Raw genomic sequence first — 26,781 nt, forward strand, 5'->3', positions numbered from 1 at the left:
ACTATGGCCGATGGATCCACAAGTCGTCGCTCCAGTTCCTAATGCCGACTCTGGTATTCCGCACTTAACAATCGCCAGCGAAGTCGCGACGATGGATTATGTCTGTGCACAAAGCACTATTCGTTTTGGTCGCATTCTCTTACACTAACTATTTTCAGGCGAGAAATAAGCTTGGTATGCCAGTCCCGAAGGTGCTCGCTTGGAGCTCGCGCGCATCAGATAATCCGGTCAGGGCAGTGTACATCATTATGGAGAAAGTGCCTGGCTCTTCTCTTGCACACGTCTGGCCACAATTAAGCAATGACCAAAAGAGGGATATTATCCAGGCCATTGCTAAGTTCGATGTTAAACTAGTGAACCACCCCCTTGGTGTCATTGGCTCTCTGTACTATCCCGACGATATCCCGAGTGGGATCAAGCGCCTACCGGCTCTGGGCTCGAATGATACTTGTCAACGCTGGGTCCTCGGGCCTACCACTGACCGGCGCTTTTTTGATGATGGAAGAGGAGAGCTCTGTTTGGACCGGGGCCCTTGTAATTTCTGCCTATGTTTCTCTTACTGCATACTCTGACTTGAATAACTGATTTACCCCAGGGAGCACTGCACAAGAGTACATAACAGCGATCTGTTACCGGGAGATGGAGGCCATTCGGAACGCAAGGCGGCCCTTCCGACCTGAAAGAATTGTTGGCCCTGGGGGGTATCAACCTAATTGTGCTCTCAAGCTTTCGGTGTGCCGCGACGTTCTAAAGGTTGTCGGTCCCATCCTGCCGTCTGACGACTGTCAGGCGGCTGTTCTGTGGCACAAGGACTTAAATCTCGACAACATCTTCGTGGGCCCGGAGAGGCACTACAGAGATTGTGCGGCTGATTGTCTGGCAGAATGCCCATGTCGCGCCCCTATTTGACCAGGTCACGCACCCTGCTCTCCTGGACTACAAGGGACCTTCGGGCTTCGGTCTCAAAGCCCCTACGCTAGTGGGCATCATCATGGCCTTTTCAATGAGGGTTGCCACCCATCATTCATCCCGGCCGATATCTCAAGAGTCAGTCGATTACCTATCAGTTTAATGTCACAAGGCTGTATCTAGCAACAAGGCATCTTTCTTGCTCTACTCTGCGTGGGTCTTCTATATAGACTTGCCGTGAGATGGGTTCCATAATTGTGCTACAGCCAAAAAAGGAGGGATAATTAAATAATTAAATAAACATATAACAAAACAAAAAAAATCAAGTCTAGCCTGCAGAATACAGAAGACGTGGCTAAACCAGAGAGTGACTCCATAATCAGGAACCGGCCAGGATACCAACAAACACCTTCATTCTCTGGAATGCCAGCGAAAGAAAGACACAGACGATGTAGCTTGAGTCATTGCATGAGCTATACAAGAGGCTCCAGAGCCTATGCTGTAAGTGATCATGTACTAAACAAGAGCCTATCATCCTTAAGATGCAACGAGCGGCTTAAGCCTAGTATACTATAACTAGCCAGAAGATGCTTTGAGTAAATTCATTATGTCTATGTCCAGTTAGAAGTGATTCATTTGACATTATACCATTAGTAACTCGGCTCGACTAAGGGTCTATGTGAGGTCTATGTGAGAGTAGGTAAAAAGCAATCATAGGGACAAACTACCAGATAGGTAGGTTGTATTAAATTCCCTAAGAGTAGTACGTATTCAGGAAATGTATGATCACTGAATAGAATATTCACTTCGAAAGTTAGAGATTGTGAATAATGAAACGTCCCAGGACTCACCCTGGCTGAGTTCTTATATAAAGCCATTCTTCTCTACTCTTTCTCTCTACTTGTTCTCCCGACTAGTTCTCCCGACTCGTTCTCCCTACTCTATCATCCTCTCTCCTCCATCTAGCAAGTAGTCTCCAGGCTCTTCAACGTCCAAGACGAGCTTCTGCATCTCGGCCGTGAGGTTACTAAACTTCGGCATCAACAGTGTACAGGTAAGGACTCTAAGACTGACGTCATTCTCACCGTCACTTACCTCGTGCTAGTCATGTATTCCCTCCATACGAGAGACAAACTCCGGTGTCTATGAACCTGCAAGCAGGAGAAGAGCCCCCAGCTCGCGAAGGTCCAGAAATGTTGTCTCCGCCCTCGACTCAACTGGCACCCACCAATATCTACCCTCGCACCCCAATAGGAAACCTACGAGACTTCAAATCGGCGGTAGACAACAGGAAAAAGGAGCTCGAAAACGGAAGAATTGAAGACTCATACCTATCGTTCAGTGGTGTCACATCACAACTTTTCGAATCCATCGAGAGCCGCCGCGACACCCTTGGAGCCAGCCGAGTCCGCTTCACGTATTTCGCGGATATCGAGACTCTGATCGTGAAAGTACCGTCCGAACCCCACGAGAGAGCCCACGCAATAATAGGACATGAAATCTTTCTCCGTCTGAGAGCGTCCATGGCGGTTGACGGTGACGAAGTCGTTCCTGTTCAGTCAACTACATTCCGTGGAAACAGGGGCTCGTCTAAGGAGGCCGACTCAGCGTTCAAGAACTTGATTGTTAGACCTCAGGATGCATCCTGGCCCGTCTGGGCGATTGAGGCTGGAATGTCAGATTCGCTAGAACGGCTCCGTGGAGACGCAAGCTGGTGGATAAACCACTCTGATGGTGAAGTTCAACTGGTCATTCTTGTCTGGGTCAGGCCCAGTCAAAGAACCATCAAGATCGAGACTTGGGTTCCTGAGCGGAGATTTCCCCCCCCCCCCCCCCTTGGGCCCAATACCCGCTCGCGTAGCGCTATCCCGACACTTTGGGTATTAGCTTACCTCGGTACCTACTATAATAATGAAGTCCTCTATTGATGATACTTCACGAACCACAAGAAACAATGGGCCTCCAGGCTTATAGAACAAAACTGTCGTCCAGGTACCGTAGCTTTTGAATGCTAAGCACTACAAGAAATACAATGCCTAACGCTCACTCATCTCGCTGCAGTTTGTTTACAGAAAATATGTACAAGAACAGACATAATCATGGTCGATGGCGCTGGTTTCAAATGGTCGACCGTCGAAAGAGAAGCTCAGAATCCGTGGTTTAGGCATACAGAAGTGGTGGCACCTTCTCGCACAGATATTCGACAATGGCATCGGGGCCCCGTTCGACTTGGAGACCGGTGGGAATGGCATGTAGCTTGATATCGGGCTTGATTTCTCTGGCGATCTCGTGGATCTGGCGGGCTTCCTCGGCAGTCCACATGGAGGCGCTGAACTACAGCCGGACAAAACACGTTAGCTCTGCAATCGTAGGATTCGGGAAATGCAGTGAAGGAAGGATTTATATTTGAAAATGTGGAACAATGAGAATAATGAGATGCATGATAAATGGCATACCAGAACGTCAGGCATATGCTCCTTCACCTTAGGAGCAACCTCCTCGATTTCTGCATTGATGATACAATCAGCACTCTGCTACCCTGGTTATTATCGGCAGCAAGGCCCTCTCACTCTCGCAGTTGTCCACATGAATGATGGTATATCGGTCCTTGAGGGTATCGGCAACACGTCCGATAAGACGCTTGGCTCTCTCGGGAGCAGTGTTGACAGTAACAAGACGGAAAGGTCCCTTGGGCGTGGCCATTGTGACGGTTGACCCGAAATGAGATTCGATCTAATATAACGGAACAGGTGTCATCTCACGAGCAGCGATTTCCCATCACTTTAAACGAAGAGAGATCTTCAATACTCGGAGATAGCCACGGATGTTTGTGTCTACCGTAGTAGTTTTATCCGCATTTCCCCTCGGGAATGGTGACATCCCCACAATCCAACGTGGGGATCTCTGGGGCCTGGCGGACTCATCTAAACTAATTCAGTGCGATAAACCGAACTTTTGACCTTTGCAGCTAAGTTTAGAGTTCTTCAACGGCAATTCCTCTGCTCCCGAATCCCATCTCCCACTTTGCTGAAGCGGCCCCTCCTCCAACATCCCCGCCTTCGCTGTTATCGGCAGGGCTCCGAGTCCTGAGCGATAATGCATCCGCAGCGGTGCTGGGGTAGAAATGTCCCGAGAGGGGCTTTCATAAGGAGTATGGTTTTCACAAGAACACTGAGCCGTGCTTCTTTCTGAAATCATTCTTGATACCCCTTTAAGTCCGTCTAGCTTCTTTTCCACCCTCAAGACTATGTCTAAGATAGCCTCCACCTTTTCGCGTACGTCCTATCCACGCATCTTGAGATTTCTACAGCGCAATCATGTTAACATCATATAGGCCTTGTGCGCTTTGTTCCCAGATCCAACCCTACTAAGATCCTGATCGGTGAGCCGGTAGATCCGCAGGTGGATGTTGGTTTGGCTGTCTACCAGGGCAAGGATGTCTCCGTACGACCATTCACTGGCACATCTGTTCTCAACCCAGGCCAGAAGACCGACACGACAGAGACAATTGAGCGGATCCTTTCTCCTCTGGCGCAGAGCGAGGTTGGATCCATTCGATGCATTGGGTTGAATGTGAGTCTCGCAAACTCTTGCTCTGGATGTAGCTGGGTGCTGATCATTTGCGAATTCTTTGTCCATTAGTATGTCTCGCACGCTGCAGAGATGAAGCTGACTATTCCCGATGTACCGACTCTCTTTCTGAAGCCGTCCACCGCGCTTGCGGACCCATGGCCGGCACCGACTATTCTCCCCAAGATCACACAGGTCGACAACACGGGCGATTACGAGTCTGAAATGGTCATTGTCATTGGCCGTGATGCGAAGGATGTCAGCGAGGCAGAGGCTCTGGACTACGTTCTTGGTTACACCGCCGCCAATGATGTTTCCAGCCGGACATCACAGATGAACCAAAGCCAGTGGTCTTTCTCCAAGGGCTTCGATACCTCATGCCCCATTGGTAAGCTATTCCGTCATTCAAATCACCTGGAACCACTGCGCTGACCGCCCCTGGTACAAGGACCTGTCCTAGTCTCCTCAGCTCTTATCCCTGACGCCAGCAAGCTTCACATTCGCGGCGTGAAGAACGGCCGGGTCATGCAGGACTGCCCTCTGACGTATGGAAGCATCAATCTACGAATCCACTGCTTGTTCTCACGCTGACCCGTGCTCCAATAGTGATTTGATCTTCAGCGTCCCTCAACTCGTCAGCTTCTTGTCGCAGGGAACAACTTTGCCTGCCGGTACCATTATCCTGACAGGTACTCCTCCCGGTGTCGGAGCGGCCAAGAACCCCAAGGAGTTCTTGACGGCGGGTGATGAGTTCGCTGTCGAACTACTCCCTCATGTCGGAACCCTGATCACGAAGATCGAACACCAGCAATGATTCGGAGAATGTGTCCGGTAGAATCGTCGATGACCAGAAGGATTGTACATACTACCCGCATCGTATAATTCTCACAAAACGAGAAAGAAGCTGAGCCAAAGGCCAAGAGCATCAACCGAAGTCCTGTGGAGAATTGGAAAATGCTGGGTGCATCATGTGCGTATTTAGAATGCATACCATCAAGATACTAGACCTTCTTTCGGCAAAATGCTTGTTATGAATCCCCACGCGGTCAGACCGTTAACGAGCTACTTGTCTCCACAACACTACGCGTCCATCGATTCATTGGCAACACTCACTATTGCCACACACCGCTAAAAGCCGAGCATGGTAGCCAACAAACAAAACGCCAATCATCGCCGACTTGAAGACATAGAACAGATTATGTTCTCATTGTCAGATTATTTCATATGCGCACACCGCGTCTAGCTATCTGAGACTGCTATGAGTCACCATTCAAGTGGAAATCCGCATCGGCATTTTTGTCCGCTGATCTCAGGCACCCACGTGGATATATGTTTATCCCGCGCGGAGTTGAGCTTGTCCGCCTTGTGGATAACCCCGGGGGGAACATTGTAACTCTGTTTACTCCGTACGGTTGGCATGTTGCAGCGCTGTGTGCCTGAGCCCTGAGGTATCAACAATAATATTTCATAGTTCGGTGGAAGAGGTGGTTAAGCTTCGCGATTATGGCAGAGAAATCTGCGCCAGCTTTCGAACATCGAGGAAAAATTGTTGCTTTAACATACTGTTGTCTTCCTGTAGATAAAGTTGAGTTTGAAGAAGTGTGACAATCCCGACCTGCCGAACCGGCGTCGGGCAGCCGTGAAGAGAGGACTAGACATGGTCTGACTTGACTTCCCCGATGGTCTGATATCAGCCTGTCGCTCGGGATAGGAGGTCAGCTAAGCTGAAACCCTTTCGGAGTATATAAATTGTTGTGAGGGGATACATGGTCTTTCGCGCCTTTTCGGTGAATTTCTTTAATGGTTGTTGTCTCCCATTACTTCTCCAATTATTCTTTCTATTCGCCATGTTCGACCCTAACAGATACCCGTCCTGTCATCTGTTCCGCTCTATCAAAACCTACTAATCTCCTCTCGAAGTGAAGCATTTTTGGGACGAGAAAGTTCATGAAAGTCCTTCCTCACTGGCTGGGACGCCATTTCTTGCCTTGCCAGTGAACGATGATCGTTGGGATGACACTGGCTCCTACAATCAGTGCACAGCCGACTCCAGCACTGGCAGCGACTCCAACATTCTCGAACATAGCCGGAAACCTGTATCGACATCAGCCCTTGCATAACCAACTCATTGAAGACGCCACTTACCAGAACGGCCCGAGAAATCCCCAAATCTGCCGAACGAACGTGATGAAAACGCCCACACTTCCGGCTTCTTCGGGATAACAGTCGACAGCGAACGTAATGAGCACCGTGGTCACTACCTGGTTGCCAGCGGCCCCAATGGCGATGCCGATGATAGGAGCAACCTCCCAGCGGTTCCCGGACAATTGGGTACATACAAGGAAGACAATGAGACCGACAATGGATAGGACGTACCCAATATAGCTGAGCCACAGGCGGTATTCCGGCTCAGGCCTCTTACGAGTCTTGCGCTCTCGCTGTCTCATCCACAGATCGGACATCCTGCCACCAAGTTGCTCTCCCAGTACTGATCCAATGATGGGACCAAGGAACTGTAGTCCCAACTGTTCTGGGTTGAGCCCCCACCTGCGTTCCAAAAGCGTTGGTACCTCAACTGTGGCCAAGACATTACTTAGACAAAAGACCATGGCATAGGCCGCTGCGGGTATGGCAATGCATGGTTGCATGACCATCGTCAAAGGCTTGACGAACTCATACCACATAAAGGGAGTTGGATCGATCCGTCGCAAAGAAAGGTACTCTCGTTTCCAGGCGGGCTCTTTCGGGTTTTCGTCGCCGCCGATGTAGAGGGTTTCTGGGCCGAAGAAGAGGTACAGAATGAACTGACCGCCATTGATCTGTGATGAAGGTCAATAGCCGCTTGTGAGCTGTGTGGTCGACACGTCCAACTAACCATTGCCAGCACCCAGTAAATCCACACGTAACCAGCACGGTGTGCCACGAAGCCGAAGATGAATGGACCGCAAGGAATGCCAACTGTGACCATTAGAGTCCAGATTCCCATGTATTTGGCGCGATCCTTCTTGAAAGTTGTTTCCATCACAATAGCACTTCCGATAGCTTTCACAGTAGTCAGCCGAGACCTTCCTCATCTGCGTCTACACAAGTCTTACCGGAAGCCGGGGAAATGAAAAAAGCTTGCAAGGCTCGACAGGCAGCGACTGATGCATAATCGGAGCTTTTGGCACATCCTATGTTACAGATACAGCTGCAAATCAATGATAGCAAGAAGATGGGGCGACGTCCGTAGCGTTGAGACAAGGGTTTCCAGAACAATGGTGCTCCGCCCAAAATCGCGATCTGAAGGGAGGTAAGGTAACTCGCTTTGTTGATAGAGACGCCAAAATCCTCCGCAATGCTGTTGAAATTCCTCATCAGCAACTGGGCCTTCATTGGGCGGCATTAAAGAGTATTATCAGGGAGCGTACATGCTGTAGCCTGGGATGATTCCGCTCGCAGCAAACGTCCCCATGCATGCGTGAAAAGCGACCAGGATCAGATTCGCCATTTTCTAGCAGTGTAATAGTCGATGGTTAGTATAGGCCACAAGGGGGTACATCCTCCATTTATCATGATACTGTTGAGCTTACAAACCTTCCATGCGGGCCAATTATAAGGGTCTGCAAGATCCATGCTTGGAATGGGGTCGAGATCCAGCGTGCCGTGATGCTCCATCAGGAAGTCCTGATGGGACCTGGAGAGACGAGAGGCCACTATATCGGCATATTTGGAAGGGATGCCAGTCTCTGTGCTCTCCACGAGATTGATATCGGCCTTTGCAGGCACAGGCGTCTCCAAAACATCATCTTCCGCTCGGTGCGGCCGGAGTTCCATAGACGCATTCATTCCTCGAACGGAGCCTTTGCTTCTCCGCAAAGACTCTGAGACCGAGACCAACAGATTTGTTTTAGTTGTTGAATAGTCTTGCCGGTGACTTTGCCTTGTTGACAGTTGAGACACAGGGAGAAGGGAGGGTACTAGGAGAGGAGAAAGGATGAGGAATCACAGGGATGAATAATATCAAATCATGCTAATGCCATATAGATGATGATTTCTAGCCGAAAGAATGTGGAAATCTCCACGAGTCGTGCTAACGGCGAAAACGACCTATCATCTGGCATTCTGACTTGCTCTCCGGGGTAATTCCATTTTTCCCAGAGACCGGCTCAGTTGGGGCACTCTTCATGGAGTAGAAGACGCGGATTGCGGAGGACTCCCCACGGCACATTATCGAGACGGTCGAGTAAGAAAGCCGATAATTGACAGTCCCGGTGTCGAGACGGCAATTTGCTGGATAGGGCGAGTCCATTTGATTGGACGAACCGTGCTCAGACGTTTGACCCCGGCTAGGAGGACCCATAGCAGTTGTATTGTGGTGTCACTCAGCCGACGGGTTCGAAGATGGACCTAATTCCACGTCGCACCGTTCGTACATCCCCAGATACTAATCAATGCTCTCGATCAGTCAATCAAGTCAAGCTTGTATCATGACCGTCAGGATACTCTGCATGAGAATGAGGCTTACAAATGAACGATTAGCTAGCCTGCTGCTGAGGCCCCAGAAACGGCAGCTGACTAGCATAATTGCCGATACCCTTTAAGCTTGTGAGGCGAATCTTGGCTCTCCAGGGCTTTCTCGGCGCGATGGAGTTTTCCCTGGGCTCTGCTTCTCTGTACCTGACCTCCCCGAAGTTGAAGGTCGCTTGCCGAATTCTGAGCCGATGATTAAGTCATCAATTCAAGACTGTTCACCAAGTGGGATGATGCCAGCGGACTTTCGTATACCACAAGAGACACAAAATGAGTGAAGTGGACAACTGCGATAATGTGAGATGACGATAAATGGAATGATTGATTTTAGTAGATGTGATCGCCGTGCAGGTCATCGCGGCCAGAGCCATGGACAGCTGTTGCAGCATTCGCTTCGAGAGTGTATTGTTGCCGTTGGGCTTCTGCTTATCTAGTAGGACCCAAATTCCTGCCTGAGGCGTCAGGGAGCGTGACCCCAAATTTGCCCTTATACACACACCTTAGGACACACTATTGCCACGTATCCCCACAGCTATAATGTACACCCCCACGAATGTCCAAGGTCGCTTTCCCCCCCGATTCCCCATCTTCATCCATTCATCCAGACAGCGGTGTTGGGTGATCACGATAATGTGACTTTATCACCAGCGCCTTTAACTAAAGGTCATCATAATTATCACCCACATCCTTAGTCATGCCCACCACAGCAGCAGGCATGAAGAGCTTAGTGTGTCGAGTCTGTCATAAGGCCTTCTCCAAGGCCGAGCATCTGAGGGTAGTTACGCTCCATTCTCACCTCCTTGTGGGGACTCCGCTAATTGCATCAGTAAATAGAGGCATGAACGTTGCCGTAAGATAACATCTCCGCTTTGCCCGGTCACACGTTACTCGATTACATGATTGACATTGTTCTCTGCGTACTCGAAGGCCTTGACAGCTGACTGTATGATGTAAAAGATACCGGATCCAAGCCGTTCGTGTGCAAAGAATGTCGTCGACCATTCGCCCGCCAAGATGCTCTCACTCGTCATGAAAAGCTTCATACTCGGGCAACAAGCTCAACTCCCACAATCAAAGTGACCCAAGGGGACATACATCTTCCTCCCCAGACTACTGCCCCAGACGCCCATACTTGGGATTCCACAAGAGCTGTAACAGACGACGCGGCGCCAAACTCTGCTCCTAGTCACACATGGAACACCCCTCCGTCCGCGCAGCAGCCCGGATTCCAGCAGGCTGCCTCAGATCTCGACTTCTCCTTGATATGGCCTGACTCGGAGAATCTGTTCCACAGCATCATGTCGTCAGATACGACGGAGCATTGGCAGATGCCTCTGGGAACACTTCCATTTCCTCCTGTAGTGCAGGACGTCAACACCATCAATTTCGGTTCTCCCAACTCCTTCGATGATCGGAGTTCCTCAATAGGCGCGATTCCCTCAGGTGGTAGTCACCAAGCTGTGAGGGATGTGACGGAAATGGTGACCAGCTCAGTAGGTATCCTGACAGTGCTTTCTCCTACTCGCAGAAGAACTGATTCTTCTGCAGTCCTCGAGTGTGACAGCGGCCATCAAGGCAACCTCAATCACATCGGTCTTTCTCGATGAATGTCTGCATATGTTCTTTGTGAGGTTCATTCCCACCTTTCCGATCTTGCACCGGGCGACCTTTGTGTTTCGCGAGTGCACTCACCCTCTTCTGCTGAACGCCATGGCGCTTGGCTCTTTGTATCTCGGGCCGAAGGATTCAGTCGCAAAGGTAGCATGGCGCCCCGTTCTTATCTCTTAGACGGCGCTGAGCCTTTATTTACAGGGTGAGGCCTTATGGCGACTGGCTCACACTGCAGTTGCTACTTCGGTAAGTGTGCAATACTTTGCCATATCCACAGCCCGAATACTGACCCTTCCCAGTGGCAGTCATTAATCACACACCGCGGACCCTACGATGCTTGCAAAGGTGTCCAGCTGCTCGTCACAGCTCTTCTGGGGCAGATCTATGGTGCATTGTCAAAAGTGGGTTATTCTTCCGCCAGGTGATTTCGGTTACCAACCCCTAACATGTTGGCATCGTTTCTAGAATCGAGTGATACGTACAACAAGCCAGGTCTTCCGTCCGCTTGGCTTTTTCTGGGCAAGGCACTGTGGCATGTTAGACAGCGAACCCTTCTCTGTGGAACACCTCCCCTTGCCCAGTGCTTCTCATGCCGAAAAGGACTACCAATGGCGAGTATGGGCTGCAAGAGAAATACAGCAGCGTGCTTTGCTCGCATATCACATCTTAGATGGCCTTGTGGCGCAGATGTCGGGCGACGGGGCCTCTACACGACATGTCGCCAATCCGCTTGTCCTCCCTAGCAGTGAGGCTGCATTTGACGCCAGTAACCCCGACGAATGGTTGGCCCACATGCGTTGTCAAAAGACCGAACAGCCGTCATTCCGACTGGTGTTTCGCTTTCTATTTCCTCCAATTGGCAGTTTTCGCCCCCTCGACTATCAATTTTCCGCCTTTGCGCTTCGTGTAGTCTTAGAAGGCCTGCAGTCTCTTGTCTCAGATTCGGATGAAAGCGACGTCGCAACCGTTGGTGCGCCTGGTCGTCCTGACGTGCGAAGGGCTTTGGCCCAGGTCCACGAAACTATCAACATGAGCATCCACCTGTCCGCGCCGGAACGACTCGAGGTTCTGTTACGCTGGCATACCATCTGTCTCGACACCATGATCAATTCAACTGTGCTTTGTAGGCACGTTTGCTCACGCTACAACATCTCCCAACAAGTGTCTGGAGGATCTCGGACACTGAGACCCGGATTCGACATGGTGAAGTGGGTGAACACAGAAGACGCTCGCCGTGCCTTGTTGCACGCGGTTGCCATCCAGGATATTATTGAGCAACTACCCAGGGGCCGGGCCCATGTAATCCACATGCCGAGCTCTCTCTTTGCAGCGGCAACGATCTATGTGGTCTTTTCGCTAGCAGGCGTGGCAAACATTCACCTTCCACGCACAATTGTATGGCAGGATGCTCTTCTCTCGCTTTCTGATCTTAACCTCGGAAGCGACAGTGTCAGGCCGTCGAGTACATCCGAGACTCGGCGCTTCGTTGAACAAGGTCTGACGGACTCACCAGCAGGTATGGGTGCGGTTCGGAATTTGTTGTATGAGATGAACTCCATGCAAAAGCTGTTCCGCTGCCTCATCTCTCAATGGGGAATCGCACACGATATGGAGGAAATTGTAGACCAATGGATCAGACTATGCCATTGAGAATACCTGTGACCTATTTGTATATGATCTGTATGCATGTGCTGGATGAGAAGTGGGTGGAGTTAAAGGAGCTGTGAATACCCTGGTTTTATATAAATCTGATTAGTGACTGCGTTGAATTTTTGATTAGCAGGGGTATCAAATTGTCATCTAGTATCAACATCGAATTCTCGTCTCGCATTGATACTGAATGCGATCTAGTAGGGATATCCATACCAATACTAGGTGAGGATTCGATGTTGATACTGTTTAAATGTTCAAGATCTAGTGGTTGCAGAGATACAAGGTAATGATCATCGCTGCCAGGGGTTAGTATGAAAGTTGTGGTAATATATACATCTACTACCTTCTCACCTTATCCTCATGTCCGCAGCAGAAACCCCCAACTCAGAGATCCCTAGAGAAGATCTTCTATGGTATCTAGGTCCTTTCTGAGCATGTAGATGGCATTTTGTCAAAACTCTTCATCACTGTCTACCTTGGGATAAAAAATCACATGTCTTTCATCACGACAAACACAGCAGAATAAAGTGGCTGGGCTAGCATGGACCGCTTGGGTGGCCAGGATCCCGTACAACACCGGCCCATCCAGCAATCTCGTACTCCTTCGCAGCGGGATAATTGTTTCCCTCAGAGGAAGAGGGTTTAAGAGCGTAAGCTTGACCACCTTGTCGACCCGTGACCTAAGGGAACAGACTAACCGTTCTTTTGTACTCTTTAGGAATGCTCAGCCTGCCCAGGTTTCACCTCCACCCGCTAAAAGCCAGCAATATCTCTCGACAATCGAGATCATATTACGCCAGCAACACCTTTGATGGATGGTTTCTAGAGCTCCTTGGCCAAGGAAGATGACTGAGGAAATCCGCCAACAGCAGAGCAGCGCTAATCCTGAAGTCAAATGCCATTAACCTCGGATTTGCCCCAAAAAGGTGTACGTTTCGGCTCTCCACAAAGGAATGCGCCGTTCAGTGGAATGCTCTTGTCGAACAGTGTGGGATACGATAGGCTGGGTGCCCCAAGCCACCCCATACCTTATTTGTCTGCTACCTCCGCGGCTTGGCACTACAGTCACTACTCTAATGCTTCAGGGATGGCCACGGTTGCGGCCGATATCTTCATCATACACCTATCAGCATGGGTGACAAGACCAGTCCAAGACGTTTCGAGCCAAGAGGTGTCGCCAAGCATATCCCCAAAGATGGTCAAGTCCGGTGGGCGAGTTGTGCAGCGTTCTTACCTCTCGTGTGTGTCTGGACAGCCTTTTCCAACGAGAGAACGACCTGGTCTGGGATGTGAACCAATTGTGGCTCGAACGGCTCTAGGCTAGGAGTGTGACGCCGGCCTTGTCTAGCTGGGGCGTGGTGTCTCGGATTAACACCGCCGCCCTCCTCACATCCACCATGAAGGTACCAACGCCCCCCAAGATATACAGTATGTCGATTTCTTTGATAATCCCCATGGAGTTCGCCAAGGTGCTATCAACTCTGCTCTCGCCGCAGGGTCGGTTTTCGGCTCCATCATAGCTGGTCCCATGTCAGACTGGATCGGCCGCAGGGATTCTATCATGTTTGCCTGTCTGTGGTGGTTAGTTGGTACTGCTATCCAGGCTGGTGTGTCCGGCTTTGAAACGCTGATGGCTGGCGTGTTTTAAACGGTGTGTGTGTTGGTCACCTCTCTTCACCTCTGTCGTCTTCTTCTACATCGACAAGACCGGCCGGCGTAGCCTGCTCATCTGGGGAGCACTGAGAATGGCTGCCTGCCACTTCGTCGTCGGCGGAGTCCTGTCTTCGAGAACATACGTCCCAGAAGGCGTAGGCGGCAACCTGAATGTTCTAATCCAGGTGACAGGATCCAAGGCCCACACCGTGATTGCATTCTCCTACCTCCTGATCATCTTTCATGCCCTGACCCTGGCGCCCGTTGCCTGGGTCTACGCAGCGGAAGTCTGGTCCTTAGTGACTCGTGCATCGGGAATGGTGAGCTTCTTCCTCGTCGACTCATTTCGAGACTCCACTGATATGCTGAATTGCGTAGTCTATCGCTGCTGCCGGCAACTGGCTGTTCAACTTCGCCCTCGGCCTTCTCGTGCCCCCTGGCTTCGCCAACATCACATGAAGACTGTTCATCGTATTCGGCGTCCTCTGCATCGAGCCGCGAGCCAGGTGTTCTTTACGTAAGTCTTTTTCCTCATTGAAATCGATCCAGTGCCCATTCCAGCACGGGACCATCACTAACCATATCCTGAAGCTACCCGGAGACCTGTGGCAAGACCCTCGAAGAAGTGGAGGAGATGTTTAGCAAGAACGGACCAAAGCCATGGCATACCAAGCCCGACCACTCGATGCTGGACCACCCGATCGAAGAGGCTCGCGAAAAGGGTCTGCACGTCAAGGATGTTGGCATCAAGGCCGAGACGGTGGAGAATGTCGAAAAGACAAAGGCCGCGGAGGCGGATGTCTAGACTCTACTGTGGTCCATATACTCGCCTTTCGCCTGCCTGCGCATGGCGGTGTCGAAGGTCTTCATATCCGATTGTGGTGGTGCATATGTAATGGCAAACTTGCAGCGCCTGCGCCCCGTGTAGTTCTAGGATGCAAACAAATACGCCACTTAGTATAATAGAGAGACTGAAACGAAGGGTGTTACTCCGACGCTCATCCTGAAGCCTAGAAAGAAATGGTAGAAAGATACCTAGTCATCGATTGCACAAACTCCGCCTATCTATAGGTATGATGTAATGCAAGAATGAAACGCTGTGAAACAGAATAGATATGAATCATCGTAAGAGACGCTGAACAGGACAGTCATGCAATGGGTATCTCTAGCCAGTCTGGTGCGCATGGGAAGATGCAAATAGATGAACCACTGAGAGAGAACAACAAACAAAAAAATGCAGAGAGGAAAGAAAAAAGTCAGAACCCATCAACATAACATAAACATATCCACAAAACCAAATGCAGCCTGAGAAGAAAGAAGGAAAAAATCAATACTCCGATGCGGATCCGTACTCGGAATCCCAATCCAAATCCACGAGTCGGTTGACAGCCTTCGTGAAAGCCCGGCCCAGATCCCGGTAGAGATCGTACAGAACCAGTCCGAACTGCTTGTTCGTCTGTGGCTGGTCCCGATGCTCCTCGTAGTACGGCGCGATGCCCTTGGCAAACTGCAGCCAGAGGTGGTTGACGATGCGGTCCACGTTCTTCCGTGCCAGCATCGCAGCGGGAGATTCTCTCTTCTCGGAGGGTTTATCGCCGGCAGTAGGCTGAGCCTGGGTCTGGGGCTGGGGCTGGAACTGGGGGTGCGAATCGAGATCCGTACGGGGCCGCCGCGCGGGTCGCTCCGAGGCAGTGCCGTCGACGGCATCAAGCGGCCGCTTCCTGTTGCCGGGGTTAAATATTCCAAGGCAAGGGCCCGAGGGATCCGGTTTCGGTTTCTGGTCGTGTGCTGCTGCTGATGGGTAGCCGAACTCGCCGTGGAGCAGGACAGCGTCGAGCGCCAACTGCCGGCTCTCATCTGGCCGGACCTTGGATAGATGGAACGCGAGATCCAGACCCTGAAGCAATCGGCCGTCCATGATGACGAATCGGTGCGGAGGCATTCCCCAGTGGGTCGGCTGGCGCTCCATTTCCTCCGGGGGAGGCAGATTCTTCGCCCACTCGAACGTCCGCTGCAGCTTGAGGGTGCGCGCGAGTTCCGCCTGCTCGAGCTCGGTCTTCTGCGCCTTGTCCCTGCGCTCTTTCTCCTCGTTCTGGAGCCGTAGCTCGCACCGTCCCATCCAGTCGTCGATGTCGGAGGCCAGGTCTTCGTCCATGTCGCCCAGATCGGGGAGAGTTTTGTCGGCGTCGAATGCTGCCCAATAGGTCTTTCGTTTCTCGACGTACTGCTGCATCCGTCGCCGGCAGGACTGCCAGGAGTACTTCCGACCGGTGGATTTGAGGAGTAACTCGGAAATTTTCATCCAAAAGCTCTTGGGGTACTCGTGTGCGTCGTAGCGGTTCATGTACTGCTCGCAGAGGCGGAAGAGAGACTTTTGCTCCGCGAGTGTCAGGCGCTTCCCCCGACCGGAAAAGTCCTGTGGCGAGCCGTCGTTGCCATCTTCGTCAGTCGGCATTGTGGTCGGCCCCGACTGATTGGGGGTTGGTAATTGAGCAGGTTCCTGTATTTGTGTCGAGGGAACGACCATGGAGGGCGGTTTGGAGGTCGAGGCTGAGGGGTTGTGGTGGTGGTGGTGATTGTGCTGATGGTGGTGGAACGGGGATTGCGGTGTGAGGCCCGACCGATGCTGGAGGGCAGGGCTGAGCATCATTTTGTCTGTGATTTATTCTTCCTCACCCACACTTCTTCCTGTTGACTCCAGCCCAGCCGCCCGATCAAAGTACAAGAGAAAAAAAAGGAAAGAAAAGCAAGAAAAGAGAAAAGGAGGAATGAAAAGGAGGATAATAAAGGCGAGAGGCGAGGATATACGGAGTCCGGGCGGAAGAGCCGAGTGATCGGGGGCACCGCAAACTGGGAAAATTCTCGCGAGTACTCCGTAGAATAATACTCCGTAACCTCATGTATCTCGTTTAGAGTACGGACCACTACCTGGACTAGTAGTATTTGCCTCCTGCAAATTTTCCGACTAAGCATCTAATAATAATAGTTATCGATACCCATATTATTAAAAATACTTGTCGTCGGGATTTCCGCGTGGCACCGCGTCTTCGCGTACCAGAAACACGTGATGCTCGTTGAGTGAGACACGACGACACAATTAGATGAGAATAAATGCAATGAATGTCCTCGAGGTTCTATCAATTTAATTGTTGGGCAAAACTCGAAAGATGAGCAAGGTTCAAGACAAGGCAACTCCCTGCATAAAAGCAAAGCTGCGGGATGATCTTATGATCCATGGTGAGAACTCTCGGTCTTGGAATTGGGCATCCGATCGTACGACAGCCATGCGCCTTGAGGTGATTGATTGATTGATTCATACCAAGAATCAGTCACCGAATTTTGGATCCGTTGACTAACAGTAACAGCAGCAAGACCCATCATTATCTCATTGATATCGTCATCGTCATCATTCACGGTTATCAGATCTCTATCCACTCCGGATCGGAATGTCTTTGGCATAGATACGTACAATTCCTCAACTTAATCGCTGAGGATTTGTATCTTATCCCTTTCGCGAACTTTCATGCCCCTGAATACATTCCTAGGACCCTGTCTAGGCCCAGCGATCGTCAATCGATACGGAGCTGTCACGGAGTACGGCTAAAATACTACCTCGGCTGCGATCCTCTCCATGCACTCCCCTTTCCGAGCGCAGATCTGGTTCGTCCGCAGGACTCAACTGCTACCTTAAGGACATCGAGGGGTTCAATGCTATTTTGCCTAGGCATTAAACTTGGTGTTCATGGCGCTAGCAGAGTCTCTTTGATTAGCCAATCCATCATCTCGATGAATTGGTGTCCAATAGACCCCTGTCTATACACCTAGGTCGGTTATTTCCAGCGCAACAGTTCCTCGGAGTACTAATATTGGTAGACTGAGAAAAGGAGGACGCTCAAACTTGCTTTTGCAGTTCCAGTCTTCAAAAGCTGGAATTTGGAGGGGTTGATAACTGACATAACCAACACTCGATCACTCTGAGTCTCAGAGTGCTCAGGCCATACATACCTGGAGACACCCCTAGTCATTGGATCTCCCCCGCTTCTCGGCGGTTGTTGTCTTGCTTGTACTTATGGAATCAAGGCCTTCTTCCTCCCCGTTACTGGAAGCGGTCTCTGCCGTCTGTCAGGATGAAGAAAACCCCCACCGGTTCCTGGCCAGTATCTCCCAGGAATGGACTACTCAGCAGTACGTTTAGCGGACTTGTGCCGTGATGAACGATCTCAGCAGCTCAGAAGCTGACTAGACCAGCTCCGTACTAGGAGGTTTCCTGCACGCGTTGATGCTGTCCGCCGCGAAGAAGTTTATCGTTACGGAGCTCGGCGATGGACGGTTTCCCGACCCAGTGCATGCATTCGTGCAGTTCCTCAGCATGGTTCCTCCTGGTCCGGTCTCGATCACCTGCAGTCTCTTGCGTGTTTCCACACGGCAGTGTGTGGTCAACGTGGAACTGGTACGCTCTCCTGCTGCGCTGTGGAAGAAGCCGGAACTTCCGGCTACTGTCGGAATCTTCACATACGGTGACCTCTCCAAGGAAAGAGGTCTGTCGCAGGCAAGCGACCCTGCTTTGAGGATTCCTGCTCCTCCGCGTGAGACCGAGTGCGTCACAATCGATGACCCAGTAGTTGATTCGACTCCCGTCACACGGAAACTGCACTGGGTAGCGCCGAGGTCGGCAAACGGGCTCTGGGGTCATCGACTGGGAGGACATCACCGCGAGGTCTGGATGTCCTTCCGGGACGGGTCGAAGATCTCCGACTCTCTGCATCTAGCCTTGCTGTCGGATATGGTGAGCCCACACGGAATCTACCAACCGTTCTGAAAGCTGACCAATTGACTCGAACAGCCGCTTCAGCCTGCCGCAACCCACCAACCAGGCTTCTACAACCGCTACGCACTGTCCACGCTCTGCATTTCCGTGGAGTTCAAGCGACGGCCCGACCCGTCCATGCAGTGGGTGATGATCCGGTCGAATTCGCACATGGTGTCCAATGGCCGCTACGATGTAAACCTTCAGATCCTGGCGGAGAACGGCGATATTCTGGCTCTCAGCAATCATGTTCTGTATATCTCAGAGCTACGTCCACCAAAGGGGGCTAAGATGTAGCCCGAGAATTCTTTGGCTTGGATGCAGATTCGTCTCACCTTTTGCCTTCGTTTCTACTTGCCACGCTATATATGCATAATTACAGGAAGAGCCTGCTATCCAGCACGAACAAGCCACTCCTGTCCTAATACTGCAATCCGCCGTTCTAGTTATCCGGATCTTACACGGGCTGCTCCGAGATTGTCTACACTTGTCTCCATTATAGTACTCTCCTTACGGCATGATCTTCATTGGGAATAGGGCTTAGGGCTAGGGCCAATCTTCTTAATGAAAGACAAGTACTACCAAGAACAGACTTGAAACATCGTACTGAGGACCGGACTTTTCTTTAGACTAATGCATGCACAGAACGGCAAAAGTACGATGCACCGCCATAACTACTTATGTATGTCTCCTCTTGTTGTGACATGTCACATCTTTCCCTGCTTCCGCCCACCTAATGTACCCTCATCACGCGTAGTACAATTCTAGCCCCATCTGTCAATCCAGCTCGTATTTCCCCTTTTCTTTTCCCCTGCTACTTGACTTTGGACACTGATGGGCCGCTCCAGCCGCTATCCAGTCAGTACTCACGCAGCCCCACCGTAGATATCATCCATGTCGTACCCCCCATGACCGTGAAAGTACAAACCCGCCATATCGAACTCATCATGTTCAATAGCAGGCACATCGATATCCCCGCCAGCAACATGACCGATCCCCCGACCTTCCTGTTTGACAGCATCGCCAAACGCCGACGAAAAACTCTCCGCAGCATCCTCCATCTTCATCGAGGCAATTGAAGCAGACGACGCAGTGGGCGTACTCGCACCCGTCAGATCATGCAAGACGGCTGAATTACCCACAAGCCCAGTCAGTATCTCAGCAGCCTCGCTCTTCACCTTCTTGTCCTCCTCGGAGAGCCCATCGTCGAGGAAAATCGCCTCCATGAACGACATGCCGCTGCCGTTGTTGTTGCTACCACCTCTTCCCTGGCCCCGTTTAGTCGGCGTCGAGAGCACCTGGCTAACAGTGCTCTTCCTACTTTTCCCGGTAGAAGACGAAGGTTTGGTGATCCCGCCGCGTGGTCCGCGCGGGGTCCGGGGCGTGACGCTGCTGCTGGCGCTGCCTGTGGTGCCGTTCCGCCCGCGCGGTAACTCGGTGATGCCCCTGCTCAGCGCGTCGGCTTTGACTTCGTCGGCCATTTTGCGGTAGCGGCGGAAGCGGCCTTCGATGGCGTCGTAGGTGGCTCCCTGGCCGAAGAGGGTGGCCATTGCTTGGTATTCGAGCTAGGGGAAGTGAGCCTGGTGTTTTGTGTTGGGGGCGAGGAGGGAGGAACCTTAAGGCCTGGGTGAGCTGCGATGAGCACCGCGATCAGACGGTCGGTGGACTCGTTGGCTTTCCAGTTGACCATTTTGTGTGGATTTTTGGAGGAGATTCGGGGATTGGTAGTGGTACTTGTACTTAAGAGTTGGTTGGAAGGAATAGTGGTGCAAATTGCTGGATTTAGGTGAAGTAGATGGCATCCATGTAGCCCAGGGACATTTATAGGGATTTTGAGAGAAGTGTGTTTCTGGAGATAGCAGTGTGTGGTGGTAGGAATCACAAAAGAGACCTAGAGCTCAAGTAGTCAGCCACAGACTTGACTCTGATTTATATGTGTACTGACTGGTAGGTTAGAGAAAAGGGCATAATTACAACACAGAACACTGGGAATCTCTGTCAAAACTTCCAAGTTGTACCAAAGATGCAGACTGGAGATAGTCTGTGAATGTCAAGGTCGAGTACAGGTACAAGTAGATATGAATGATCAGAGCACCAAACAGGTAGTAAGGACAGAGCTTATACATGCAATCTTGAAACCCACAAGAAAAAGGACAAAACCGCTACAATCTGCCTTGGATGTTGTAGTTCTCGAGACTTTGTGATTGCGCGTTGGTAACACATCCTTGAACTTAAACCAATGGCGATCCCAACAATTGACCAAACATACGAGCAGGAAGAAAGCACCAAACATCCGATGCAGATAATCTAATGCCATTATCCATACTAAATGCTTGGATAGTTGATAGATCCATCTAACAGACAAAGATGCAGGAACATCCTGGACAGCGATGATGCAAAGTTGGAAGGATTCTGACGATGACTTGTAGATTTGAGGACTTGGGCTGGATTGTATCCCTACACCGCTTATCTGCTGTAAGAAACTAAAGTGACAGATGGATGATGTTAAACCTTTTGTATAAGTGATCTTGTTGGGATACAGCAGGTTGTCGAAGATGACAACTCTGGCATACAAAATAGGTGGGAGGGGTGTGAGATGCTCCCGCAGTCTGTCACCCTCCCAGGAATTTAGATGAGGGAATTACAACAACACCAGTGAGATGTGGATGATCTTGTACTTGGATCCGTGGATATTCACTGCCAGAGCTATAGAGTCACACTAACAGAGAAGTGAAAAGGTTGAGACCTGCTTCTTCCTCTTCTTCTCCTCTTGGTACTCCTCGGCAATACATTCCATCACCTCTTCATCTTCTTTACTCTTCTTACCTCGACCTTCCTTGACATCTACTTTCTCTACTCTTCTCAGCTTTCTCCCTACTCACTTCTACTCTTCACATCTCCTCTGCTTCTTGATCATACTCTCCAGCTATCTACTTGTGCTCTTCTTCCACTCTGTTAATCACCATACTTCAACACCCTACATATCACTCATAACTCCACGATGCCTATGCGCTGGACTCCCGAAAATGATCAGCTAGTGAGTACGCCCTCCTCACTGTGAAAACCAAGACTGACACCAGGACTCAAACACAGCTCTTGCTGAAGATCCTTGAAACCCATGACCTCTCCGTTGATACAAACAAGGTTGCTGCAGCTTGGCGTAAGCTCCCTATTCAAGTCCTGTATTCTAAACATTCTATACGACAATCACTAACACTAAGCAGCTGGCACTGATGATAATGAGAAGCCTACACCCCGTGCCATCAGAGAACGCCTCGTCAAAATGCGCCAAATCGTAAAGGCTTCTGGCAGCGGTGGTTTCACCATTGGCGGCAGCGAGACCTCCACACCTAAGAAGGCCAAAAAGACCGCTACTCCCGTCAAGACCCCCGGTTCCAAGCGGAAGCGCGGTGGAAAAGCCGGTACCATTGCTGATGCTAACGAGAACACCACCCCTCTTAAAAACGAGGAGAATGCAATCAGCCCAGTCAAGATGGAAACTGCTGAGGACGAGATTGACACGCCTACTAAGAAGAAGCCGCTCCAGCCCACTCTTTCAGGAAACCAGGCCCAGGTCCAAAGTGGCTTCGTGAAGACCGAGGGATCTGATGAAGCCGTCTTTGGTATTCTGGGCACTCCTACTAAGCGTTCCCGCAAGGCGAGCGTTCTTCCTGCTGGTATGGTTAACTACGAGGGTGACGAGCAGGGAGAAGATGATCCCGAGAGCTCTGCTTCTGAGTTCCTGCCCGATGAGGCGGGTGTGAAAATGGAAGACATGGATATGGCGAACTTTGCTTGATTTGATGCTGTTGGGCGACATGGTTCATGGTTTTCGTTGCCTGGGAGTTGGTCGCTGGTTTGGAAATTGCGAGGGCAGCAAGGTCTACTTATTCTTCCTGTATCTAAGGTGGTGACAAGCACGCAATCCAGTCCATGATTATTATCGCATAAGGCCACAAGCGAGTTGTCCTTAAAGCACTGCATCAGTGAATGCAAAGGACCCTGCCATAGAACCCAGCTACGAGGGGACAATCCAGCTGCGTTTACAGACAGGCAGATACGCCTTTACAATTATTGCCTACGTCCAGAACCGACAGCAAAGACGCAGCATCTGAACTTAACATTTCAATTAAACCCAAGCCGTATTCCCGAACGGCTGTCCTAAGAGACCAGCACCACAGGCACCGCGTAAAGACCGTGTCCGCCCCCATAACCATAAGCCCCAGCTACAATACCAGAACACAACGCCACAATCACAAGCAAGAAAGGAACCCTGATCACCAGAGAACTGATACATAGAAGCAAATCAGCCAAGCTCAAGCGCTGTCGACAGCAGATCCGTTCTCCTCTTTCTTAGCCTTCTTAGCTTTCTTAGGACTGGCATTGTCCTTCTCTGCGCCATCACCGTTGGCGTCCTTCTTTGGGCGGCCGCGTTTGCGTTTCTCCGGAGTAGCAGGAGTAGAGGAGTCGCCGTTGGTAGCGCTGCCAGCCCTAGGATCCGTTCTCAGACGTTGGATTCTGCGCTGGATAGCAATGGTAGTGCAATCTGTGTTCATTCGTGTCAACAAGCTCTGCTTCTTAATAGTGCCTGTAGCTATGATACAATTTGTGTGGGTACTGACCGGGTCCCATATGTTTGGCAAGGTCTTCGTAGTCGAGCTTGATGTTGCTGGTGGCGAAGATTCTGAGGAGAAGCTGTTCTTGTCAGTCTTATGTTATTTAAGCGTGTTAAACTGAGGCGCACCTTGGCATCAGCCTCATGGTCCCAGGTCATAGGCATAATGTCGGTTGTATTGGAAATTCAAGAGAATGAGTTGACTTGTAAAGTGTGGTTGTGGCTAAATCAAAGTAAAGCTTCGTTGAAGGGCTAAGAGCAGCTTAATCTTTCAGTCACCTGAGACCTTTAGGAGTTTCTCCCAAGGCAGAACAGTAACTTGTCATGTATTGACTTTCTTGAAAGCTATACTGCTTAGAATAGAACTATGGACTATCACAACATACATGTCTTTACTTGCCACAGGCTTTGGCTCAATCCAGGCTTATAAGCATGACCACTATTTACATACATCCATTGGTGGCTGCGGAAGCAGGGGGAAGAAAGCAGCTGACAAGTCATTAGGTACTTGTTTCTCTGGCATGTTCTTTAAGTCCTGGTTCTGCTTGCTCGCTGAATCTGTCAGACCTAAAAGAATATCTTAGTAGAACTAAACTGAGTTACCTGAAACCATTTCAGTGCAGAGACAGAGAATTTGAATAATTATGCCCATCTCTTTCTATTCTTCCATCTTCTGTAATCGCATAGCCCAATAATACTAGTCTTTAAAGAAATTATAGGGTAGCAGTCGAAGAGAGTAAAGTCTGGCCTACCAATCCCATCCTATTCCGCCCCTTTATAAATTAAGCAAGAGAAATCCAAGCCTCACTGGGCGAACTTCCCTATGGATAGTTTCTAAAGAAGGAAGACCAGTACAAAGGGCGGACCAGTGGCACAGGGAAGACTAATAAGGAGAGAAGACTAGTATAGAGGGCAGACCAGTACAGAGGGAAGTCTAGTAAGGAGGGAAGACCAACACGGAGGGCAGACCAGTACGGAGGGGAGTCTAGTAAGGAGGGCTGACCAGTATGGAGGGAAAACCACCCAAGAGTGAAGTCCTCCAATAAGGGAAGTCCAAAGGAAGAGGGAGCTGGAAGGTATTAACTTGAAAAATAATAGTAATGAACAATGGCCAAGCCTAACGCCTAACAGGGATGGTTATTTTAACCCTAACACTCCCCTTCAAAACATACTTATCCAAAAGAACAGCTATAAATAGTAACCAAGATGAAAGTGTGAAAGAACTAGCATAGTTCTTTTATGGTTATGTTAAAGTCACCTTTGAATACTTATCATTCCCTCTATTGCTCTTTGGAGGAAGAATTTTTGATAATAAAAATATTAATTTATCAAAAAGAACCTTTTAATTAAAGCAGTGTGCATAGCTAGAACCTAGCAACTACATCTTAGCTGTCATAAGTGATGATGTTCTAGAGTAAGCCATGCTCTAATCAGGGATTAATAAGGTGGAATTAAAAGGAGTAGTTAAGCCACCTCTATTACTGTTGCCACATGGTTACAAGCTTCAGTGCTTGTATGGAAAGCACTGTATAGAGGCTACAAAGGATGTGCTATACCCTGGCAACTATTGGTGGATGATATATCTCTATAGTAACAGTATGTATGGCATTAAGGTTCATACAGGTGCAAGCTAACTAAAGGAGGCCTCTCTGAACCTCTAAAATACCGCCTCTGTGCGCTTAAGGATAACAACTTCAGTGCAGGGGATATCTTTCGCAACCTTCAGCATAGCAGGATATCTCACTGTAACAAAAGAGAAATTGCATTTTGGGAATTAAAGATGCCTAGTCGCGCAATGGAAGACCTGAGGAGGCTAGAGAAGAGATACCCATGCATTATACTCAGCTTAAGATGATTAATCTCTTATCCAGGGCTTTAGGCTGATATCCCCTTCAACTTTCTGAAGTGCTTAGTGGAGTGTGCTTCTCTGACAGTAGGAACTTCCTAGCACTGGGAAAGTAACAAGATGGCTAACCACCATTGCAGGAAATAAGTCATTATCTGGACATCATCTATGATATTTGGTCGCCTTTGTTCCTGGACGAACCTGCGCATGTTGATGCCACTTCTGTGTGTCTATTAGAAAATCAGATGCCCCAGATGAGAGAAGATGCCAACTTTATCACCATGTTAATGAATACAGGTGAACTCTTCCCTTCTGTGGCAGATGAGAGCCACCAAGCCGCATTACTGAGTAGCCTTCTAGACAGGAAAGGCTGAATACTCAGTCTATACTCACTAGTCCAGGATACACTGATCTTACAGCCTTATGCTAAGTCCTTGAAAAGACTTGTTCAACCTGGTTGTAAAGACTTGCGGGATGCTCTTATGTGAAGTTTTAATGGTACCAGGAATGTATGGACCATTCAGGTTACAGAGAACGCCTTTGAGAGTGTACCTGACGACCAGTCTCATTCAATGCTCTAGTCTCAAGAAAATATCTCTACTGCTGCCTACATGCAGCTATGGCTGTTCTTAATTTGTTTCATAGAAAGCTTGACTAATGTTAGACTCCTGGGCTCCAAACATACTAACGATGCATATGCATACAGGGAGACCCTATTAGAGTCAGCTCATCAACTTGCCATCTTGGCAACGCAGTTAGGCTTTGATTCGCCTCAGATTCACTCACTTTGTGTGAGCTCAACTATAAAACCTAGTGCTTAAGCATACTTGACCGGCCATCGTCCTCAGGAGTTATATGTCTATCCTCCCTACTGGGAGGAAGAAGCTCCAGAAAAAGTTGTTGATCTCCTAAAGCTCCCTAAAAGGGATGGATATAAGATTATTATTACGCCTTTCTCTATTGACAGTGAGGATCTCATGGCAAATAAGTGGTGCGGACTACCACAGAGAGAATCACACTGCAATGACCACCAGTTCCTATTTGCTCTACAGGTCTATAGTGGGGAACAGCTTCTGAAAAAGTACCCTACATTGTTTGCCGTGCTGCAAGACATCATATTCAGCTTCTTCGGCTGAGAAATATTACCTTCTCAATCACATCCTATATGGCGGAGGGTAGGAACTAACCCGCAAACTCCTCATCACGACGAAAGTCCCGTCGTCTTGTCGCCAGCTCCATGCGATCCTCATCCTCCGGAAACTCAAGACAGAAATGAATATGCGCAACGCAATCCTGACGCAGGAAACGATATGGCATTAGATAGTCCTAATCTGACTCAGGACTCTGTGCAGCAAGCACCAATTGCGCCTGGTTTTAAAGATGAAACCTCCATCACACCGCTGAATCAACTCACACATATCTCACACAGCCAAGGAGCCAAAGAAATTTTGAACTCCTGGGACGCATCCCATAACAATGATTTAACAGTGTTCTACTTCTTCAAGAATCATCAATATTGCAAATTTTTGCGTAAGGACCCGGAGCTGCATAAGCATCTCAGAAACTTCATTAGCCAATTCAAGAACAATCATTATTTTGCCACCT

At 49.8% G+C, this 26,781-nt stretch overlaps 12 protein-coding genes across 12 annotated transcripts, besides 6 other annotated features; 7 read left to right on the forward strand and 5 right to left on the reverse strand.

The window, feature by feature from the left end:
* Nucleotides 1-10: 10 nt before the first annotated feature.
* On the forward strand, nt 11-909 carry NFIA_022220 (uncharacterized protein; the record flags this gene model as incomplete). The annotated part of the gene is made up of 3 exons (XM_001265407.1): nt 11-100; nt 159-534; nt 596-909. The coding sequence occupies 3 exons, from the start codon at nt 11-13 to the stop codon at nt 907-909; spliced, it is 780 nt and encodes a 259-aa protein (XP_001265408.1).
* Nucleotides 910-1,812: 903 nt separating this feature from the next.
* Nucleotides 1,813-1,845: a microsatellite.
* Nucleotides 1,846-2,054: 209 nt separating this feature from the next.
* Nucleotides 2,055-2,837, forward strand: NFIA_022230 (uncharacterized protein; the record flags this gene model as incomplete). Its single annotated transcript, XM_001265408.1, has 1 exon — nt 2,055-2,837. The coding sequence occupies one exon, from the start codon at nt 2,055-2,057 to the stop codon at nt 2,835-2,837; it is 783 nt and encodes a 260-aa protein (XP_001265409.1).
* Nucleotides 2,838-3,069: 232 nt separating this feature from the next.
* On the reverse strand, nt 3,070-3,612 carry NFIA_022240 (uncharacterized protein; the record flags this gene model as incomplete). The annotated part of the gene is made up of 3 exons (XM_001265409.1): nt 3,070-3,243; nt 3,366-3,415; nt 3,480-3,612. The coding sequence occupies 3 exons, from the start codon at nt 3,610-3,612 to the stop codon at nt 3,070-3,072; spliced, it is 357 nt and encodes a 118-aa protein (XP_001265410.1).
* Nucleotides 3,613-4,156: 544 nt separating this feature from the next.
* On the forward strand, nt 4,157-5,293 carry NFIA_022250 (fumarylacetoacetate hydrolase family protein; the record flags this gene model as incomplete). The annotated part of the gene is made up of 5 exons (XM_001265410.1): nt 4,157-4,184; nt 4,244-4,482; nt 4,552-4,867; nt 4,928-5,024; nt 5,086-5,293. 5 exons carry the CDS (start codon nt 4,157-4,159, stop codon nt 5,291-5,293), a joined length of 888 nt encoding a protein of 295 aa, XP_001265411.1.
* Nucleotides 5,294-6,440: 1,147 nt separating this feature from the next.
* On the reverse strand, nt 6,441-8,307 carry NFIA_022260 (putative MFS transporter; the record flags this gene model as incomplete). The annotated part of the gene is made up of 6 exons (XM_001265411.1): nt 6,441-6,573; nt 6,625-7,298; nt 7,355-7,521; nt 7,575-7,819; nt 7,890-7,972; nt 8,056-8,307. 6 exons carry the CDS (start codon nt 8,305-8,307, stop codon nt 6,441-6,443), a joined length of 1,554 nt encoding a protein of 517 aa, XP_001265412.1.
* A 1,378-nt stretch (nt 8,308-9,685) lies between these two features.
* On the forward strand, nt 9,686-12,252 carry NFIA_022270 (C2H2 type zinc finger domain protein; the record flags this gene model as incomplete). The annotated part of the gene is made up of 6 exons (XM_001265412.1): nt 9,686-9,766; nt 9,963-10,484; nt 10,540-10,749; nt 10,804-10,848; nt 10,902-11,003; nt 11,068-12,252. The coding sequence occupies 6 exons, from the start codon at nt 9,686-9,688 to the stop codon at nt 12,250-12,252; spliced, it is 2,145 nt and encodes a 714-aa protein (XP_001265413.1).
* Nucleotides 12,253-13,386: 1,134 nt separating this feature from the next.
* Nucleotides 13,387-14,713, forward strand: NFIA_022280 (uncharacterized protein; the record flags this gene model as incomplete). The annotated part of the gene is made up of 4 exons (XM_001265413.1): nt 13,387-13,453; nt 13,659-13,896; nt 14,000-14,425; nt 14,500-14,713. 4 exons carry the CDS (start codon nt 13,387-13,389, stop codon nt 14,711-14,713), a joined length of 945 nt encoding a protein of 314 aa, XP_001265414.1.
* Nucleotides 14,714-15,235: 522 nt separating this feature from the next.
* Nucleotides 15,236-16,558, reverse strand: NFIA_022290 (uncharacterized protein; the record flags this gene model as incomplete). The annotated part of the gene is made up of 1 exon (XM_001265414.1): nt 15,236-16,558. One exon carries the CDS (start codon nt 16,556-16,558, stop codon nt 15,236-15,238), a length of 1,323 nt encoding a protein of 440 aa, XP_001265415.1.
* Nucleotides 15,513-15,550: a microsatellite.
* Nucleotides 16,465-16,502: a microsatellite.
* Nucleotides 16,559-17,977: 1,419 nt separating the features above from the next.
* Nucleotides 17,978-19,012, forward strand: NFIA_022300 (thioesterase family protein; the record flags this gene model as incomplete). The annotated part of the gene is made up of 3 exons (XM_001265415.1): nt 17,978-18,093; nt 18,157-18,694; nt 18,752-19,012. The coding sequence occupies 3 exons, from the start codon at nt 17,978-17,980 to the stop codon at nt 19,010-19,012; spliced, it is 915 nt and encodes a 304-aa protein (XP_001265416.1).
* A 569-nt stretch (nt 19,013-19,581) lies between these two features.
* On the reverse strand, nt 19,582-20,405 carry NFIA_022310 (uncharacterized protein; the record flags this gene model as incomplete). Its single annotated transcript, XM_001265416.1, has 2 exons — nt 19,582-20,280; nt 20,331-20,405. The coding sequence occupies 2 exons, from the start codon at nt 20,403-20,405 to the stop codon at nt 19,582-19,584; spliced, it is 774 nt and encodes a 257-aa protein (XP_001265417.1).
* A 1,311-nt stretch (nt 20,406-21,716) lies between these two features.
* NFIA_022320 (uncharacterized protein) lies at nt 21,717-22,514 on the forward strand (the record flags this gene model as incomplete). Its single annotated transcript, XM_001265417.1, has 3 exons — nt 21,717-21,752; nt 21,809-21,875; nt 21,940-22,514. The coding sequence occupies 3 exons, from the start codon at nt 21,717-21,719 to the stop codon at nt 22,512-22,514; spliced, it is 678 nt and encodes a 225-aa protein (XP_001265418.1).
* A 517-nt stretch (nt 22,515-23,031) lies between these two features.
* Nucleotides 23,032-23,495, reverse strand: NFIA_022330 (uncharacterized protein; the record flags this gene model as incomplete). Its single annotated transcript, XM_001265418.1, has 3 exons — nt 23,032-23,261; nt 23,338-23,410; nt 23,460-23,495. The coding sequence occupies 3 exons, from the start codon at nt 23,493-23,495 to the stop codon at nt 23,032-23,034; spliced, it is 339 nt and encodes a 112-aa protein (XP_001265419.1).
* A 677-nt stretch (nt 23,496-24,172) lies between these two features.
* Nucleotides 24,173-24,337: a microsatellite.
* Nucleotides 24,228-24,337: a microsatellite.
* Nucleotides 24,267-24,351: a microsatellite.
* Nucleotides 24,352-26,781: the final 2,430 nt, after the last annotated feature.

This window comes from Aspergillus fischeri, genomic scaffold, assembly GCF_000149645.3.
Source record: "Aspergillus fischeri NRRL 181 1099437636249 genomic scaffold, whole genome shotgun sequence".
NCBI lineage: Eukaryota > Fungi > Ascomycota > Eurotiomycetes > Eurotiales > Aspergillaceae > Aspergillus > Aspergillus fischeri.